The sequence below is a fragment of the Phaethon lepturus genome, unplaced genomic scaffold (assembly GCF_000687285.1).
Source record: "Phaethon lepturus isolate BGI_N335 unplaced genomic scaffold, ASM68728v1 scaffold42324, whole genome shotgun sequence".
Classification (NCBI taxonomy): domain Eukaryota; kingdom Metazoa; phylum Chordata; class Aves; order Phaethontiformes; family Phaethontidae; genus Phaethon; species Phaethon lepturus.
In genome coordinates, this window is record NW_010537829.1 from 476 (window position 1) to 20,740 (window position 20,265).

The following is a 20,265-nucleotide window of genomic DNA, read 5'->3' on the forward strand; positions in this document are numbered from 1 at the left end:
CCCAGCAGGCTACCGGGGTACGCCACCCACCAGCTGGGAGTTGCAGGTTAGTTACAACAGCAGTCGGACGCACAAAAAGCCTTTTGAACGAGCCCGTCGGACCAGGTTCAGTAGGCAATCGACTGTTCCCTCCGCCCAAGTAATGCGTGGAAGCCAGCTGCGTAACGTTTGGGTAACTTTACAAAGTGAAGCGTGTCATTCGTGAATGCGCCCGTACAACTATGCGTGTGGCTGAGAACAGGCCAATAAAGAGAGGTTTCTTAAAACAATTCCAGTTTGAGAAAATCATAAATAGCTGAGGGAGAAGAAAATGTGGTCCTGAAGCTTTAAAATTTACCTCAGGAATATTGTTTTTAAGCACTATTTTGAGGAACATATCTTGACTTTTACCTTGCAGGTGAGAGAGGTAGGATTTCAACCAGTTTTTCAAAAGTAAAACAAGTACCTACATTCTTCTCAGACAAGAATCATTTCTCTGCTCCCTGTCCTTACTGTACATGCATAATATATGCATCTGCCTAAGCTATGCTCAAGTTAAGGTCTGTAAATGGGGCAAAGTTGACCCAAGAGGGATTGTTCAGGAGCTAGCACACCCGTTAGCCTAAATTACAACAGTCCAAAAGCTGTGCATAGAAGTCCACAACCCAAACAAGCAAACATACAAACACCATACTCTTACCCATCTAGACCTCCCGCAACCACAGTTAGAAAGGAGTTGCTCTAAAACCCTGAGGAAATTCCCAAGGAACTAGATAAGGTGGTGTCCCCTTTTTTTATACAACACAGTTACAAGGAACTGATGATGAGTTACCTTGAACACGGCTTCACCAAATTTGAATGGTTTTACTCTCTGTCTCAGCAGTCTTCAACAAATAGGTAATTACCTGTCCTATCACTCAGTAATCTGGAGTAGTACCAGTACTCCTCACATACTGGTAAAGGCTATATAACACTCAGCAGTTTACAGCAGAGAGGCAGCAAATCTCTCCTGTTACAAAGCTGACTAGTTTATCCTTGGCTTGCAGGGATGTTAATTCTTGTACCAAGTGCTGTTAAGACCCATAAATAGCAATTTCAAAAAACCTAATTAGGAAGGACTCGTAAAACCTGGATTATTCTATGTAGCAGCAGGTCAGGTGAAAGTAAGTTTTGGAAACACAAAGCCTTCAATTATAAAACGGTGCTACTACTATCAGTAGTGGGAGTTCTCAGTTATGGAGCCGGTAGAGGGCAGCGTAGAAGCTGAAGACAGGCTTGGATTTTTTCAATGGACATGTTAGAGCATGTTTTACTGAGGTATGAAGACCTCACCATTAAAATATGCGGCATTAACCTCGAGTAAGATAATGTATTCTGCTAGCAAAAGCACCGTGTTACTTCTTATGGTTATAGCTTGCATTTTTGAGGAAGCGTGACTAACTGAAAGGGGATTTTTTTTCTGAAGCAGCCTTTGCATAGCTGAAAGTGCTATTTAAAAGAAAATTGTGTAACAGATGTGTTGTGACCCTAATGGTTATCAGGAAGGACTTAATGCAAGAAAAATTATAACTTTGAAAAACTCTCAAATAAACATTTGAAAAGACGATAAATGCACTTTCAAAGCATAGTTTGCTGGTGTCCTTTGAGAGAAGCACTTTGCACTCTGCAAGTAAGAAAAAACTTCAGGGAAAGAAAAAAATTTCTTAACTACAGTGTGGATTTCATAAGATTTAAAAATTGCACAACATATAATGTATGTATTCTTTGCTACCACTTTTCAAAGCTCTACATTTTTATTCATTATTGGGAATTTCTTTAAAAGAGGTAGAGACTTAAGGCAGGCATTTGTGCAGGTAAACAAACAGATTTCTGTGTGTGAAGTAATGACTGCAATTTTTTTTTTTTTCTCTGTTCCACTCACTCTCAGTGGATCTGGAACACATTGCAAGAATATGCTAAGCAGCGTGGATGTCACATGGCATATGTTTATTCCATTATCTTTCTACTTCAGGAGGGAGAGCCTGGGTAGTGGAAGGGCTTTGGTTTATTTTTAATTAATTTTATTGAAATACTAAATTATTTAAATATTTGCATTTATACTGTGTGTATGTGCCAAAGCCTTGGCAATTTTATTTCCTGCATGGAAAACTGTATTTTAGGAAAGTTTCTTGCAGTAAAGAGAAGCAGATCTGCTGATGAGAGTCTTCATCTCAAAGCTGTAGCCAGTCAGCTAAATATAGGAGTTAGTCCATTGAGCATCCCGCAAATAAAAAGCAGAGAAGTTGAGAGTGGGTGCGGGAGCCTGCAGGAAGCCAGCACAGGGAGCAGGCAACAGGTAGTGAGCCTGCATTGCCAAGTAGACCAGCAGCTGCTTTTCGTCCCGTCTGGAGTTTCCCACATGGCAAAGGCTGCTCAGCCAGGGCTAGTGACTTGGCATCATCCAGCCAAGTGGTGACAAAGGTGTGAATAAGCAAGGTCAGGTCATACTTTGCCAGACAAGATCAGAGTCGCCAAGCAGAGAGTAGCAAACGTTACTCATTGGGCTTGGCCATTATTGTTTAGAAATAGTGGAATATGTGATGTGTCTTCCAGCTAACTTGCTGCATCCGTTTGTAGGCGGCAGGATTTTCCAAGTATGTAAAGGTACAAAAAAGCTTCTGGTGTACGAAATGATTTAAGATGTTTTTGAAAAGCATTTCCAAAATTTTCCGCCTCCTAGGAGGAAGTGGTCTGCCATCCAGAAGGTGATGTGTTTGTAAATAGACCATGTAACAATGGCACAGGAAGACGAGTTGAGGAAGGAAAGTAAAAGGAGAGGAAGAAAAGTAAGTCGTTTTCTTCTCCCTCATGTGTAGTGTAAGCCTTACAACACAGCTGTTATCTTCATTGCTACCTACCTTAATCTAATTGTTGAAACAAAGTCATTGGAATTGAAGAGAGAGAAGGGTCTCCACACGCTCATAGACACACAGCGTCATCAACCTCGGCCAGTCCTGTCACTTAAGGAAATGTGTAAAATGAGCAGCTGCATAAATGTCAGACTGCACAGGAGAGTGAAGTTACATAGGTTATGATGGTCTAAGGAATCAAAAGTGATTTCAAAGCAGTTCACAAGTTGTTTTACAAAGTAATACGTATTCCTGCCTGCTGATGTTTACAATGCAGGCAGTTGTGTGTGCACTCGTTACATGGATGACAAGTGCTTTTCAACTCAACATCTTTTCATTAACGTTTACATCAGTCATAAATAAACAGGTAGAATAAGATATTTTTCCCCTCCATTACTCATTGTCTAAAGTTCTCTAAGGGATACTTTTAAAAAAAAAAAATTTCTTACCTATTTCCCAAAAGAGAACATTCAAAACAAAGCAGTGCTGTAATAGCAATTACTTGGTTAGGTTACAAGTGTAAACCTTTCCAGAAAGTCAGCCTGGCATTGGATGATTTAAAGCTCCAAGTACCACATTTGTAGCAAGAGGGGGAGTTTTTAAAATGGCAGCGCAGAGCCTGCAGCCAAGCTCTGATCTCACCGATACTAACCAGGCATTGCCCAGCAAGCTTCAGCAGAGGGACTCCTGAGATACACTTGGGAAAATGAGACCAGACAGCAAATCCCGTTAGTGTTTTTCTTTTCTTCTTGCTTTGGATTTAGGTATCATCTAGCAGAGATTCTGGACATCTCGCAGAGAATTTCACTGCCAAAAATTACATTCAGAGGCATTGATTTCTGGGGAACAGAGGAGAGAAAACGTTCTTTCTGTTTGATTCAAACTGCAGTTTCCTGTCTTCAGCAGTCCTCCTTGGTCTCAGCAAACCATTTGGCTGAAGAATGTCTTTTCTAGAAAATAATCCCTTTAATCACAGCGTGCATCAAAGTTGCTCCTGCTTTCCTTTTGTTTTCTCTCTTAATCAGTAGAGTACTTGAACCCGGACACTGCTAAACAGTTACAGGAGGAATGAAATCATAAAGTCACAAGCCAGGGGGAGGGAGATACGTGACTACCCTCTTAAAGCACGTCCTTTTGACATATCTCGAAGGAAGATTGGTATTTCATCTTTTAAATATTCCCTCCTACACGTCTGCCATGTATTATTAAAAAACAGAGAATGTTTTGAGCTGGACACTCATTCCTTAATAATTCCCTTCTGCAGAAATATGTCCCCATAGCATTTTAAATGATCATCATCTGTGGCCAGTCCTGTTAGTTAAGGAAATGTGTAAAATGAGCAGCTGCATAAATGTCAAACTGCATTTTAAATGTGCATATAATCACAGATCCGTCCATATACTTTTCCTCCTGCTGTAAAATGATATAAGCATTTTTTTATCATTACCTACTAATTTGAAACCCATGCATGACTGATGTGGAAAAGAGCCTGGTAAGTCGCGCAACCGTCCTCATTCTGCTCACCGCAGCGCACTTGAAAATCCGAGAAAAATACCTATTTTAAAGGGGAGACATTTTGAAGGCATGACCAATGAGTGTGACGTGATGATTAAACATGAAAGCACTTGGGTTTTAAAGAGTAGGAAAGCTTGTAATCAGCGGGAGAAAGTTATGGGCTGAGCGTGACGACACAAGGAAAAGCTGAACTTTCCAGTAAAAAAAAAAAGGGGGGGGGATGTATGAATCAAGTGAAGGTGTCACTTTTCCACTTGGAAGCAAAGCTTTTTGATTAAAAAACTGACTCGGATTGCTGTGCAGTTCCTGTCATGAGTTGTTAGCTGGGTAGTACAGTATGAGTTTATAGTGAACCACTTGAACATTGTCAGCCCACTGAGTACTAAACCTTGTGTATTAAGCAGAAAACACTCAGGCAGGCATTTTGTTGTGAATTTCACTGGAGAAGGGTTCGTGCCCATCATGGCTACTCAGCCAGAGTCACTGGAAGAATTTCTGTTACTTGAGCAAGATTACAGGCACGTCTCTGCCAAAGCAAGCAGCTCTGATAGATTATTTGGAAGACATCTTGATTGTGCATTCTTTAGTTCTGATAATATTAATACAAGCAAATTATTCTTTTCATTTCTTGTCTTATCTGGAACTTAGATGTTGGAAGTACTTATCTTGGTACTGCTAACTCTGAATTTTTATACAGGATCCTTAACCTTTTTTCACATTTTATTGTATATCAGTTTTCCACTGACAAACCACTTTGTGATTCATCCAGACAAATCTTGCTAACTGTAAAACGAGTATCATTAGGGGTTTGTTGTGCTTTATCAAAACATGTTAAATTATGGTTGTTAAAATTGAACGTAGTTGTCTAACAATCTTTTCAATATTCTCTCTCTCCTAGGTGCTGTTCTAGATGAAAGCACTGGAAAGGTGTTGGTCGTACAAGACAAAAACAGGGTAAGTTTGTTATAGCATTATAAAATAGAGAAGTTAATTTAGATAAGCCTACTCTATAATATAAAACAAAGATCATCTTTTCAGTACAGTCCAAAAACTGTGATGGTTAACTTGTGTGTGTCTTGGAACACATCTATCAACAGATTGCTGTATTGCATTTGAAGGGAAAAAAAGTAAGATTTTGAAAATCAACAGCTTTGTTCTTAATTATAACTGGTGATTGAATCAGCAGAATTAAGTATCCTTTCTGCTTTGAGATTTCCATTTTCTCCTGTAACTGACCCAAGAATCCCTGATCTTGTGTTTGGATCCATGCAGACCTCTGGAAAAAAACGCATGGCTCAAAGCAGATTTTGGAAGAAGATTCTGATGATGTTTGGTTTTGAAAATTCCAGGCCTATCTTGGCTTTAAATAAGCAATAACATGGTTGGCCACGCCCTGGAGACCACCTTTGTACAGCAGGTGTAAAGATCATTAATTTCTCACAGACTGAAGTGCTTGAGCTCACTACTGAGAGTGCCAAACCAGAGAGTATTAGTGTGGTGATGGTGGGCTGTGTGATGTGGCTTGAGGTAACCAAGCATCCCTTGCTGGTAATGTCTTCCAGCCTCTCTCAGGCTAACCTAGGTTTTAGCACAGCAAGTGCAGAAAGCTCGCTAGCTCTTCAGCAGTTGCCTGTGCTATTCCATTTAATGCATGCTTGACTTCCATTATGCTTTCCTTTGCATATTAAATAGAAGTGTCTCTAGTGCAGTGAGATTAACTGTAATTTTAACACGGAAACAAGCCAAACCTACACAGAAGTATCCTTGGCTGCATCATTTTCATTTTATATAGTTAAACTGTGCCAGAATCTCACTGGCTACATTTTTCTGTCTTTCCTGAAATAGCTATTAAGAGATTCCTTCTCGGGACCCAAAACATCTCGTCAGTTCATGGGTAGTTACAACACAGTTAATGAACTCCCATGAAAGGGTGCTTTCAGAGGCAGGTTCAGTCATACGTGTTGAATTTGTAACAGAGTGCTGAGAAACACCCTTATTTCCTGTAAATTACCGATTTTATATTTTTACTTACCATAAAGTAAAATTCCAAGGACTTCTCTACAGCAGGACCTTCAGGCTTACATTCAGTAATTACCGATTAAAGCATAAATCCAGCATGCAATCTGTCCCCTCCAAAAGCGGTTCCAGTTCCAGCAAGTCTCCAGGAACAGTGCAGTGTAAACTTCAGAAATGCTGCCATTATTGTTCCTTTTATGCACACAGAAGTTATAAAACTGCATGCTTACCTGTTAGTAAGTGTCTTAAACACTCTCGAAGAATAAAAATGGAAATTGCATATTTAGAAGGAAATAGTAGTTTCCTAAGCCCAGGAGGCTTGAGGTTTAACAACTTAATGCTGTCGTTTTGTTAAAGCTCACCCACGGCCATTTTAAGCGCAGATCTCTCTATCCAGTTCTGACAGTGAGACACCAGATGCTCTGTTCAGGCTCTGGGTCCAATTCCCAGCCCCTGGCCCCAAAACACAAGAGGACTAGCCTGGCACCACTCCCTGCTCCAGCCCAGCCCAAAACACGGGATGGGTATATTCCAGAACAGAGCTGACACCCAGCACAGTGCGTGAGGAAGGTGAAGGGGAAAATAAAAGGTTGTTTCCAGCTCCCCTCTTTGTAGCTCTCTTTCACTGAGTGGATAAAATAAGTATAAAAACTGAGGTGCATGAACACACGTACGTGTCTTATGCAGTGAACAAATAAAATAGCTCATTGCAAGCAAATAGGCTGAGACGGCGTCTGTTTCCCACTATCAGTTCCACCACTCCTCTTGCTTCTCCTTCCCCACGAAATTTCCCTGAAGTGGCGACTTTTAATACAAATGATGTTCTGAACACTAAAAAAATAAAAAAATTTAAACAGCTAGTGGAATTTTAAGAGCTGTTTGGGTTTAATCATGAAAGGACAATTCCACAGCACAAAGAAAAATTTCCAGGAACTGAAAGCCAATAGATGAATATATGCAAATTTTTCATCTGCACTATTTTTAATGAATTACTTTAAAATCCCACCCAAGTCCTTTAAGAGTGCCCAGGAAAAAAAAAAAACATTCTCCAGTGTAGTCGGTGGGGTTTCAAATCACTGGAAAGCACACAACTTCCCTCTCTACACTGCCTGTACAAGAAAAGCTACCTCTTCCCCCCTCCCCCCACCCCGAGTGTACCATTTTACTGCATTCATTTCTAGTTGAAGGTTAACTTCTTCTTACATGAACTTTTAATAAGGAAAGAAATTAAAAGAATAGTACATAGAGGTAAAGGTAACGCCTACAAATCTTTATGCATTTGCAAGAGGTGTAGGAACTGGGATTCCTTTACCAGTATCATTTACAGCATCAGGTCTGCACTTCACATTCTGTTTTAAGTACTGAACTTTATTGCAATTCAATAAATGCTTCTATATGTAAATCACACACAAGGCCTCAGTTTTTGTCTTCCATGAAAACAAACGACAAGTTACACTAACTGGTTATTACAGACACACAAAGTCATCTTAAAAGCCAGTGCAGGATAGAACAGTACTACAATCATAATACCTGTTTGTAGGTTAAATATAAATACATTTTTTAAAAGCCAAAACCATAGAATTGGAATACATTAGTGATTAAATATAAGAGTATATAGTCTATAGCAGCTTTTTTTAATATTCAACTACTTTACCTAGTTATCTAGCAGCAATGTTGTCTAATGACTGTTAGACAGTTTGTATTTTCGATCAGTAGGTGTTTTGTTCCAATATTTCATACAGACTGTAGTTATCTCTGATCCTCACCTTACCAAGAACAGAGAAGTTCCTACATAAAGTCTTACTGATGTTTCTAGGAGTAATTACAATACTGCAACTTCAACAAAAAGTCATGTGTTAATTGTCTCCTCCATGTTAGAGAATACAAAACAAGGCTGCATACTTCATTAGTATTTTTTTTCCTCCAATACAGACTCTAAATGCGTGGAAGTTTCCAGGAGGTCTGTCTAATCCAGGCGAAGACATTGGTAAGTCCTAGGATAACAGCTCAGACATCAACAGAATTATAAAGACATTAACAGTACTGAAGCACATCATAACCCACGTCACTCCTATGACTAACCACTTCTTTGAATTAGTGAATAGACGAAGTGACATGACCTGAATCGTAATGGGATAACGTTATGTTCAGGGCAGGGAAGCTTTGTATTTATAACACTTACCCTCTTCCACAATTTCTCTTAAATGAGTGCTTGAAGCCAGCTTATTTTTTGTAGGCTCGCTGGATATGCTGTCACGAGCCAGAAGTGCAGAGGATTAAGGTAGTCAGTATGTAACCCAAATAAAACTGAAACAGCGAGCTCTCAGCTCACACTGGAATCCAGGGCAGTGAGCTCAGCGATGTAATGAGCAAAAATTTCCAACTCTCCATTTTTATGTGCGAAACAGAAATAAATACACTTGCTTCCTTCTCCCCTTGTTCTTTTGACTTGTTTAGACTAAGAGCTCTTTGGCACTAGACCAGCGTTAAGTGCAAGTGCCCAAGGCTTGTGGGCACTTACTTTCAACCAGAGACATAAGGCACTTCTGTATTAAAAAACAATGCTGATTTGAGGCAACCTATCATTTTGACCCAGGTGACGGTGAACACTGCTGCAGTTACATGCAGAGGTGAATGAACAAGGGTGTTTATGAAGAGAGAGGAAACTGTGCTCTTTCTCCTTGTATCTCACCCCTTAAAATTATGATCTGCAGACTGGTTAATTCTTAAGTTATACTGCAGTTATTAGGTAGGTCTTGTTTTCAAAAGTCACATTTGCTCCCATTAATGTAGCCCCGTATCAGTATTCAGATATGAATATATTCTTCCAATAACTCAAAAATGCAGAACTCAAAAATGTTGCCCAGAGCAACGCAGCAGCTCTGGCAAACTGGGTATCGAGCCCAGGTTTCCTGACTGTTTCATCTGCTATTTTTAGCAGTCTTCCTACAACACCGTGTGGAGGGCCTGGATTCCAGTTCATTATTTCTCTACATGGAGAAGGTTTCTAATTAGCGGGGATAAGGCCGAGTTGCAGTTTTCGTAACTCACGAGTCACATTTTAAGTCTTTTTGTCAAACATGGTGATAGAAATCAAAACCATTTGCCTGACAGTGTAAATACATACAACACAGTGAAATGGATTTGTGTTTTCAGAAGAATCCCAAAGGCCATGTTTTCCAGCCAGGCTCCCTTTCACTTCTAGGAGACACCAGAGGGATTTTTGTACTGAGGGAAAAGAATGACCAGCACTGGCAACAGCTTCCCCAGAGGAATACCGAGTAAGCCAGTGGCCATCCCTCAAATAGCAGGCGAGGCTGGGGCTGGAGCCTGCGCGTAGGTATAGAGAAACACCTGGGAGGAGACAAGTCTCTTACAGCTCCCCTCCTGCCACTTCTGAACTATATAATAAAAGTTATGATTCTCTGCAACACATCTTAACAGTACAAGAAGGTATAAATTAGTGAAGCATAAAACATAGTAGAGCTTAATTTTACTTTTTTTTTATCCTTACATCAAACCTTATAAACTCACAGTCGTTCAAGGGACTAAATTTCAAATGACGATTACAAATTGCAGTTGCAATGCTTGAAGATCCTGTGATTATATGAAGGGACAAAATATACGGCTGCCTACTAATGAGTACAAACTGACTTGCGCAAGTAATCAGAATAGTTTCATAATGCAAATTAAGCAAAGCGCACACGTTTTTGTATTTGAGTATTTCTGAAACTCAAGCCCTAGTGTTTCTTCTAGTTTAACTGACATTATGTATTTATATGTATATACATACACGCTTAAATAACAGGGAAACAGAAAAAGGTACTTTAGATAAAAGCAAAGCTCAAAGCTGAAACGAAACCCCTAATTACTTCATTTTTCTTACCATAGCCTGCCTCAGCATTCCTCAGGATCTCAGCTGTTTACCTTCTTTGACCACTTTTGTGTCACACAGCCCCTTGCCTAATAGTAAAACAACTTGCCATGGGGAGTCTGCTTTACAACCACTATTTTACATGAGAGGACTGCGGAGGCCTCTCTGGGTAACACAAAATGCACTCTCTCCAAGGGTCAGAATGGGAAGGGAGTACCTTCCCCATACGGAGTAGCCTTTCAACTAATTAATGCTGTAATAAAGTCACAAACGTAAATGTTCTGCAGGCACCATGTATTAATGGGTCTCCAGTCCCACAAAAATCTCTATACACTTGGTGTAAACTTCACACAGCTCGTTCCATTGCAAGATGGAAGCTGAGCTGAGGCAGAAGGACATGCAGAATCAGGGCCACTAACAGCATTGTCTGGCCTCTGCTGGATAAATCATTTGGTTTGGATGTGTGTCCTGAAATTATTTCCAGTATTTGAAACTACCCCTAAAACACCTGGTTTGTTCACCTCTGACATGTCAAGATGCAAGCTTCCATAGGAATGCAAATCTCTACAAAGTCCTGTTAAAAAGCTGTTCGCTTTTAGAAGCCAACGCACTTGTTTCTTACTGAAAATGAACTAAACGGAAGCAGGTAACATTGCTAAATGGCTATATGCATTTACCACTCAAAGACCACACAACTATGGGTTTACATAGATTTGGAAAAAGCCAGTATTTTACCTACCAGTAGTTACCCCAGGCAATTAGGATTTGACTACAATGAAACTGCAGAATTTGGGGAAATAAGTGGAGTATCAAAAATCTCATTTGGGCTCTTCAATTGAAGTTACTATTCAAGAAAAAAAAAAATCTTCTCTTTTGAAGAGTGCTGGCTAAATGGGTAATTCTCTGGCTGTAATTGCAGTACACAGACCCTTTAGACCCTTGAAGCCTCAGCTACTTTTGTAATGAGGAACATTATCACATCACTTCGCTTGATGTACACAAAACATCCACGTGAGCATGGCTGCCACGTGCTTTCTGCAAGAACAGGCTACGTGCCATACTGGTACTATGGTGTATTTCAAACTTCACTTGACACTTAAGATACTTTGAAAAGGAATTAGTGCCAACATTCACTTTCTGCGAAGAACAGTTTTACCTATTTTGTTACGCCCTGTGGCAAAGGGCGATGAAACTGAGCTGACACACGTACAGGTGTTCAGCTGCACAGAGTCTGGGCAGAGGCAAGGAGAGAGACGGGGGCTGAGATTCAAAGGACTGAAAAGAGGGTTGCAATGCCATCTTGGATTAAGAGATCAGTGGAGCCAGCGACCATCAGAATGTCCGTTTCAAAACCACACCCTGTACAGTATTATCAAAAGTTTCTTACTTTCATCATTTTGTAGGATATACACAAGAAAGGCACATAGCAATTAGTTTTGTTATCCTCGTGTCAAAACAAACAGGCTTACATTCTGAAAAGCTTATGAAGCAAAACAGAGAATGCTTTGAGTTAGAGGTTTTCTACGATTGAAAGGTTTAAAGAGTGTGAAGCTATTCATTCTCACATGTATTGTAAGGATTGCTTTTTTCATCTAGGAGACACAGCAGTTCGAGAGGTTTTCGAAGAGACTGGCATTAAGTCAGAGTTCAAGTCCATCCTAAGCCTCAGACAGCAACACAGACACCCCGGAGCCTTTGGGAAGTCGGATATGTACATCGTCTGTCGCCTGGAACCCTCCTCCTTCCACATCAGCTTCTGCCAGCAGGAGTGCCTGAGGTGTGAATGGATGGACCTCGATGAGCTTGCTAGGACAAAACACGCTACTCCCATCACCAGCAACGTAGCGAAACTCTTACTTTACGGATATCAGGAAGGGTTTGATAAGATTGATCTAACCATGAGAGAGTTTCCAGCTGTCTACACAGGCCTGTTCTACAAACTGTACCACAGGGAGCTGCCCGAGTCCTATAAAAACATTACATGATAGCAATACATTTCACATTTCATTATATTAATAATTTAGAATTATTACTGTAGTGTTATTTAGACCATATTAAAGTTACCCATGCACTTCTTTTTAGGTAATTATTAGAAAGTAATTATTTACTCTATTCTCTGATAACCTATAGATAAATAAATTTATTATTTTTAAAGGTAAATATGGCTGTAAGTGTGCATCAGATTTGTTTTCCTTTACTCTGTAAAGCAAACATAAGGTAAATAAAATAGCTCTATATAGATCCCTAGCAGGAAACAGAAGTGTTACTGATCCTGAAAGTGTATTTTCCAAGTAATTTTATCTCCACACACAATGGCACAATAGGTTTAAAGCTCAATGTAAAGACAGTATGAAAACATTCATGCTTTAATCTGGTATCTACAAAAGTATTTAATATCAGCAAGTAATTGCTTATATTTTTGCTACTTCAGAGGGGAGGAGGAAACTCGACGTCTTTAGTGTAGTGTGGCGTACGTGCTCGGAATCCGCCATGGAAATCAGCTTTTTGCAGACATGGGAAGAAAAAGGATAGCTTTCTGTCCAGGTCCAGTTTTTGGTCCAGGTTTGTACTGTCCAGTTCTTTTCAGTGCCACATACCAATCAGAGTATTTCCGTGATCGGTAAGTGTTATAGTTATTAGATTCCAAACGCTCAAAAAAGAAACATTCTTCTGTTGCACATTTCTGAAGAGGAAAAAGAAAAGGATTATTGATATTCCATCACATCAAATCAATTCTTCAGATTCATGGGACTAACGTATCAAGCACATAAACTGGCAAAACATTTGGTTTTAAGAAATTCACATTAAATGTTTCATATTTAAAGAAAGAGTTACTGTTTACAAAGTACAGTTTTTAACTATGATTCACTTGTAGCCTTCAACACAGACCAGGCAGATTCTAGTTTGTTCTCACTAGGTGTTTCTTTGTTCTGACCTGAAACTCGTTCAAACAAATGAAGAACCCTGTCCCTTGGCACTTACTGATTGATCCCAAGTTCCAAGCTCAGCAGTTTTGCCACCTCGTCCTAGTGTCCCCCCTCGTCCAAGTATTCCCCTTGCCTTCCTCAAACCAACCTCTATCAGTTAGAGAAACAGTATGGCATAGTTTCAGCCTTTGCCTATTCTTTTCCAATTTTGAGGTTTAACTTTCCTAAAGCTAATTCAAGTCTGTATTTATAGCACTCTGAAACAGTGCCACGTCTGCATCTGTTCAAGATTTTTTAAAATTCAAAACTTTTAATCATTGTAAGACAGACCAGACCTGGCAAAGAAGTCTATTCCACAGAGAAACCAAGCATACTCTGCCAGTGCTTACTTAGAAGAGCATCTATGGAACCATTCTGCTGCTAGAAGTAAGTCTTCAAAACCAACTCCACCTACATGGGATTAAGATGCCTTTACACCTACAAACGTGAAAGAAGGTGGTTCTTCGCGCAATGGGTAAAAGTTGAGCTGCTGAGCCCCCTACCGTAGGGAGTTACTGTTTCCCCCAGCTTACAGGGATTCAAGTCACTTTTGGACAAGTTCATGGAAACAAAATACACTGAAATTCATTAAATACGTAAAAACCATTCTTGGCTCAGAAGGCGCCAACAGCTGAGATGGGTTGGAGGCCGGGAGACCCATACAGGGAATTACTACGTATGTCTTAGGCACTGCATTCGACCACCATGAGGTAGGACATACTCAGCTGCATCTAAAGCCCTCAAAAGGCAAGCCTGCCATTAACGAATACAGTGCGATACTTTCTTCCGCACATCTTTGCCCACAGCAGAAACCACTGCTCCCTCGGGATGCCCTTGCTGAAGAGAAAGTCTTCATCTTCAATTGATCCCACTGCTACCGGTGAGATCACGTGAGGTAGGCATCATCTAGTGCAAGACTTCAGCCCACACATTTTCCTGGATAGTTGTTATTGCCTGGGGGACTTTAACGAAGCCCATTTAACTATGACTAGTACTTCGAGCTGCTCATAGTCAACAGAAAACATGAATGTTTATTCACGTTGTGAAATCCACCACCAAGAAATGACATAGTTCCTCTGTATCGGAAACGTAAGAGGACGTACAAAGAGCCTCAAGTAAGATCTTGTTCTATAGGAAGAGGATTTGCATCGGTGTTTAACTGCTTTTATCCCAAGGCATATTCACAACAGCAGAACCCCTGTCAGTGGAGAAACTGCTCTGGTAGCAGTCGGTGCCAGACCTGCTGCAGAACCAGCGCTTTAAGCAAGAGAAATTATTTTCTCAAAGACAAAGATGGCAGAAGTTCAACATTACAGGAACTTACTGGAGCTGGCGGGGCTCTTTTGTTTCATACACACCATCTGTCAGTCCATCAGCTCATACTCATTTACCTAGAAAATTTTGGGGAATGCCAGAAGAGGAGAAAAGCTAGTCGTTAAAATGAAAGCATGTGAAATCTTGGAGAGGAGACAGGGAATGTGAAGCAATTCCCTAAACAAGCAGGCTACTCTTTGTTGCAATCTTCTGTTAATATTCGTGAATATATGAAGTATCTAACTAGAACTAACAAAGTGAGCTTGGAACAACTAGACTTTCTACAGTATGCACGAAAACATACAAAAGAGCAGCGACTCCTCATATACGCCAAGTTTCTGTAGCTACAAGCAATTAAGTCATTCAAAAGCAGCCTGGAATAAAGTGATCTGTCTCCAAACATGTGTCTTCAGTATTTTCCTCCACTTCAACCATTTTCAGCTATGACTTTTGCTTTCTGAGGAAAAGAACTTACAAGAGAAAATCCATATGCAGTTTCTCATTTCTATAACTCACTAATATTTTTACATTGCACATAGCAGAAATCAAATTAACAATTTTCATATAATTTGTATTTTGAGTAATCTTCCTCAAGATAAATTGTATTTCAATGAGTTTTGTTCCAGTAATGAAAACAGATGCATTAATTGCCTTGAGCTACAGATCCAAGCCTGAAATGGATTACAGCAGCCTTACGAGGGCACAGAAACCATATAAAGAAGCGAAGCACGTAAGAACAAAACCAAACTTTAAGCAGAGTTAAGGCAAATTCAGTACAATTGCCCAAGCTGGAAATTCTGGCAAAGGGACAATGGCAGCCGAAGCGGTGGCACTTCTGGAAGCGCCGGGACAGCGGGTGCCACATGGGCAGCAGAGGTGCTGGGGAGGTACCACACAGAGCACAGCCCCCCAGCGCTGCAGCACCTGGCTTCTCTGGGCACGCTTCCCAGGCAGTCCCCATCGGGTACGGCAGATCAAATGCCTAACACCAGCGGGAACTGAGTCTTCACAATGGCCTGGCTGTACCAGCTTCAGCCTCCAGCAGGAAGGAAACGGCTTCCAGTGCGCCCGTGGTGAATATAGTGGCCACTACAAAGCCCCATGTACAGACGAAAGGCAAATTCCCATGACCCTGTCTCCTACGCACCAAATCCACAAAGTAAACACAATCACAACGCAAAGAAACACATCGTTTTTATTTAGCCTTCCTCATACCACTCAGGTTTAAAAAGTAGAATAGATCAGACTCCTCAAACAGATTCTCAGGCAATTTATGGGTATTACAAAAAATAATCAAAAAAAGGTGGAAAAAGAGAGATAAAAAGAAAAAAGGTTTTTGTTTTGTGTTTACATTCATAAAGGTATTTTGAAAGGTGCCATGCAATTCGCTCTGGACACTCAAGTCCTTATTTCTCCACAAAGGATGTGTGATACCAGGGGTTTCCTACAGTACCTTGCCAATGTAAATATTTTGATATAAAAGTGAACATATATATGTGACAAATGACAGTTCAGGCTTCACAAACTATGTATTCCTTAGCATCTGCCAAAGGCGGCATTTCAGAAGCCGGACTGCCATCCAGCAGGAGTGGGATGCCAGCCACCACATTGGGAACCTCAGCCCCTGGAAAGACCCTGGATATCAATGTGGTTTTTTTAAATACACCTTGGTCTAGGCTGCACTCAAAGCGGTGATCTGGCAGTGAAAGCTTTCACAGCACATCATGGAATACCTGAACTCTACAGCCCTTCAGGAAAAGGATAAAGGAAGGGAAAACACTTGGGGCAGTAGCAGGGAGCCAGCGCCACTTGGCGCCTGCCCTGCCACCAGTCAGTATTTTGTCTGCTGCCAAGCAAGACGTCCATCCAGAAGAGTCTGAGCGACTAAGTAGAACATGGAGTGCTGGAGTTTTAAACCTTAGCAACGTTGGTCATAGCCGTGCTTGTACCACAGTCTGCTGCATGCCACCGCCCACAGTAGCTAAACGGCAACAACTGCCAAAATCCTCAAGGTGATTCACCCAGGGCAGCTTAATTGCCCAAAAGAGGCAGCAGCTTCCTGCAACAAAGTTCTTCCTCCCTTATTTACACGGCCAAACGCCATCCCCTGGTTCATTTTTCAGTGTGAACCATGTCCGCCTTAGTATCACATTATGCCAATTAACTAGTTTTGACATTTTTGGACTCAGACTAGGAATTAAAATTCCTCAACTTTGTTCATGCTCAAAACTGAAACTAGAGGGTTAACCTGGAACTACCACAGCAGATGGATTATGACCCGAGAAAGGTAATGATGACATTTAGCCTTTTCTAACTAGGAAAGGGCCAGGAAATAGAAGGTTATTCTCACAGGTATTCTTGTGCCACAATTTTAATTTCTTCATGAAATAATCAAAACACATTTCGTTCCATGAAGAGAAAATATTTCATTATTATAATTAAATGAAACTGGAAAGTCAAAATGAGCCATTATCAGATACATTTCTGCACAAATATTTTTAGTTAAACCAGCATTCTTCCAAGGGGAGGTTTTGACTAGCTGCATTAGTAACCAGATGTTTCCTCCAGTGACTGAGCTGGTAAAGATTACCTCTCCTCCACAACAACTGAATCCATTAGTAAACAGATAACATGAGACTGCTGAATTAAAACCCGTATCATCCAGCTTTCAAGAGAAGAACGTGATCCACTGCACCACCACGCAAATCGCCAGTGTAAGCAGTGATATGCCGGCTATGCAATAAATCGGTTTGCAAAACCCAGCTCAGAACAAACCGTAAAGACATGTCTCAACAAAGTACTTACAAAAACATCCAACTGGATCAAAAACAGGACTGAAAATAATTTGCGACAGTATTTTTTAAGATGTTGATACGTTTATAAAACAAGGACACTATGTAAATTGGATCCTTGACACTGAAAAGTAATAAAGAAGAAACAAAACAGATGTTAAAAAGGACAGAATGGTACTTGAGTGACTAGTAGATTAGAGAACAAAATAGGTGTTTAGAAATTAAAGTTCCATGATGTTTTAAAAGAAATAACTGAAGGCTTCAGTAGATATGAATTCACGTGCACTGAAGAGATCACTTCACCACAAAGATTTCCAGCGTATGCTCTTTTAAAGCTCTCACTGAAACACAACACTGCTCAAACTGAAAAAGAAACACTGGCAATTAGGAACAGTTTCATGAATGTGTTTATAGGCAGAAAATGGTAGAGGCACAACTGGCCACAAACTGTTGGAAGTCATAGTACAGAAATCCTCATGGAAAAAACGTTGCCTGTGCTGCAGAAAATGATCATGAAATTGCAGAAGTATTCATTAAGCTGGCTGAAGAACAAAATCTTAAAGAGTAGAGAGTTTTCACCTCCGAAGAGCAAAAATGAAGAGCTGCAGGAAGTAACGTTTGCAGTAAGCACCGTTCAAGTAATACCCATTTCCAGAAACAGAGCAAAACAAAACATATGTTTTCTAAGCTCGAGTAAGAAGCACAAAGTGACCCAACTTTACCAGATTTTGAGAGAGTAATTCTGAGTGAACAGCAGATACTTTCCAAGCACACGGCCTTACAAGAACTAAGCAGATAAAACTGCTGCATATAGCTGCAAGGGAAGCATGTTCTACAGCCAAAACCCACCATGCAACAGCCAAGTTGGAAATCCCAAACATAAACACACCTGGGTGTTTATTATTTTACCAACAGTGCTAAACACCCTATTTTGACCATTCACTGTCGCTCAGGGTAAGGAGGGCAATTTGAACAGGAAGCCGAATGCCACCACACCAGCACCACAGGAAATTCCCAATTATCCTTCATTCAAGAATAGCACAGTGTCTACTCCTCACATTTTCTTCAACAGAGTTGTCACACAATGTCCGAGTACATAATGCTGTAACCTGAAACAGGTTCTTTAACTGTATTCACAGGCATAAACAAAATGGGCTTCCTGGAGGCAGAGACACACGGTGCTGAGGAACACACCAGGGATGCCCGCTCACGTAAAACTGCTGAAGTGTTTGGGTTTGCCTTCAGACCGATTTCACTTCAGCAGAACCGAGGGGAACCAGATGTAATTTCCACAGCCTTTGGCATGGGTCTTTCATTAGCTGTAGTTCAGAGAAGGTTAGGAATTCACTTTATTACTAACACCTGTTACAGGTGGGGACTTGCACAGAAGCTGAATAGAGCTGTGTTCAAGATCCTAAAGCACCGGGGATTATTTCAAACTAAAATTCCAGTAGGATGCCCTACGGTGGTACTTCACAGTCCTGAAAGTTTGTCTGCACTGAAGGTTATAAGTATGGATGAGAGATTTACAGTGTCTACGTCTCATAAGCAAACTGAACATAACTGCAGCTCTTAAAATTTATCATCTAGCTCTAGGAGACCTTGCTAACTTTCAGAGTCTGCTAAAAATACTGGCTTTAAAACATGGTTAAAAATTAAGCCAATACCAATAAAATGCATGGAGTTTAAAACTAGTCTCATTAAAGACTAGTTTCATTTACCTACATTTACTAACTTTTTTAAAAATTTTATCACCACATTTTCAAAAATATTTTTCTTGCCAGTTTTCTAGTTTGGAAGTATACATGACCAAAAAGACTTGATTCTTTATAAAGAGGAAGATGAGAAAACAATATATGCAGATTACTATCACACATATAAAAGTCAAAATTAAAAAAAAAAAAATTAGCTTTCCTTCCTACTTTAAAAGGGTCTTTACAATCACGCTATATGAAAGCAACTGAAAGAGGAAAAAGTTACTCATGGGGGGGAAAAAAGGGAGAGTCTTCATTTGTTCTTATAATTTCCATTCTACATGATCACTGTGGTTTTTCTCTCTCAGACAGGCCATTCCAGTTAAATTTTGCAGCTTCTAGGTGAGGGCAGACATACCCATCTCTTCCTAGTTCATAGTTAAATTAATTGACTAAAGTTGTGCAGAGCTAACTTCTCCCTCATAAATCATGCAGAGCAGCTAAATACGACCTGCTGGAGGAGAGGTTACTTGATGCAGACTGAGGGGAGGACCCACCAATACAGACAGGCACTTAGACATGAACATTAAAACAACGCTGCTTACCAAGGCCAGCAATCTGCCATCCTCCTTCATAGCCAGGAAGCGATTTGCACTTACACCTTTGATTGACACCACTCCTCTTTCTTCTGCCTGCAGTTGAAGTTTGACTGCGAACAAAAAAAGACACAAGTAAATTTTCACAGCCATTGTGGTATACGTCACTTGACAGCAAAGCCTACTGCTTCAAACCTAAAACCAGAGAAAGCCTGAGCTTCAGCTTGCGGCGAAGGTAGTAAACTTTCAACCTCTAGCCTTCTAATCCCATTTTTCATCAAAGAAAATGCTTATTACAAAGTAAGCAGCTAGTGTAAAATTGGCAACAACAAGCGCGAGTTATCCTTCTACCTTCATTTAAAAAAACAATTTAAAAACCCGTAAAATTCCTTGAAGGACCACTTATGGCAGGATCAACTGGTCATAGAAAATGGAAAATTTTCATGGCAATTTTCTTACGGAGATATTTCTTAATATTTACATTGGACACTGAATGCATGCAATTCTATACAGCTAGATGGCCATTGGCATGAGGACTGTATCACGCACTAAATGTCCTAGCAGTTCCCAACAGAAAAGTATCAATTTCTTTACATCATACATACAAAATGCATGAATGAACAAAAAGAAC

General features: G+C 40.3%; 2 protein-coding genes across 2 annotated transcripts in view; one reads left to right on the top strand and one right to left on the bottom strand.

The window, feature by feature from the left end:
- The window catches only part of NUDT6 (nudix (nucleoside diphosphate linked moiety X)-type motif 6), a gene marked incomplete at its 5' end in the record, with an annotated part of 12,676 nt that extends 185 nt beyond the window's left edge, over positions 1-12,491 (top strand). The window contains 4 exons of the mRNA XM_010286601.1: positions 6-46; positions 5,281-5,336; positions 8,331-8,385; positions 11,869-12,491. Coding sequence (XP_010284903.1) covers positions 6-46; positions 5,281-5,336; positions 8,331-8,385; positions 11,869-12,257 — 541 coding nt within the window. The remainder of the gene's footprint in view (positions 1-5; positions 47-5,280; positions 5,337-8,330; positions 8,386-11,868) is intronic.
- Positions 12,492-12,769: 278 nt separating this feature from the next.
- FGF2 (fibroblast growth factor 2 (basic)) lies at positions 12,770-19,747 on the bottom strand (the record flags this gene model as incomplete). Its single annotated transcript, XM_010286602.1, has 2 exons — positions 12,770-12,955; positions 19,644-19,747. Coding segments are annotated over 2 exons (290 nt in total), but the record flags the coding sequence as incomplete, so codon positions are not given.
- Positions 19,748-20,265: the final 518 nt, after the last annotated feature.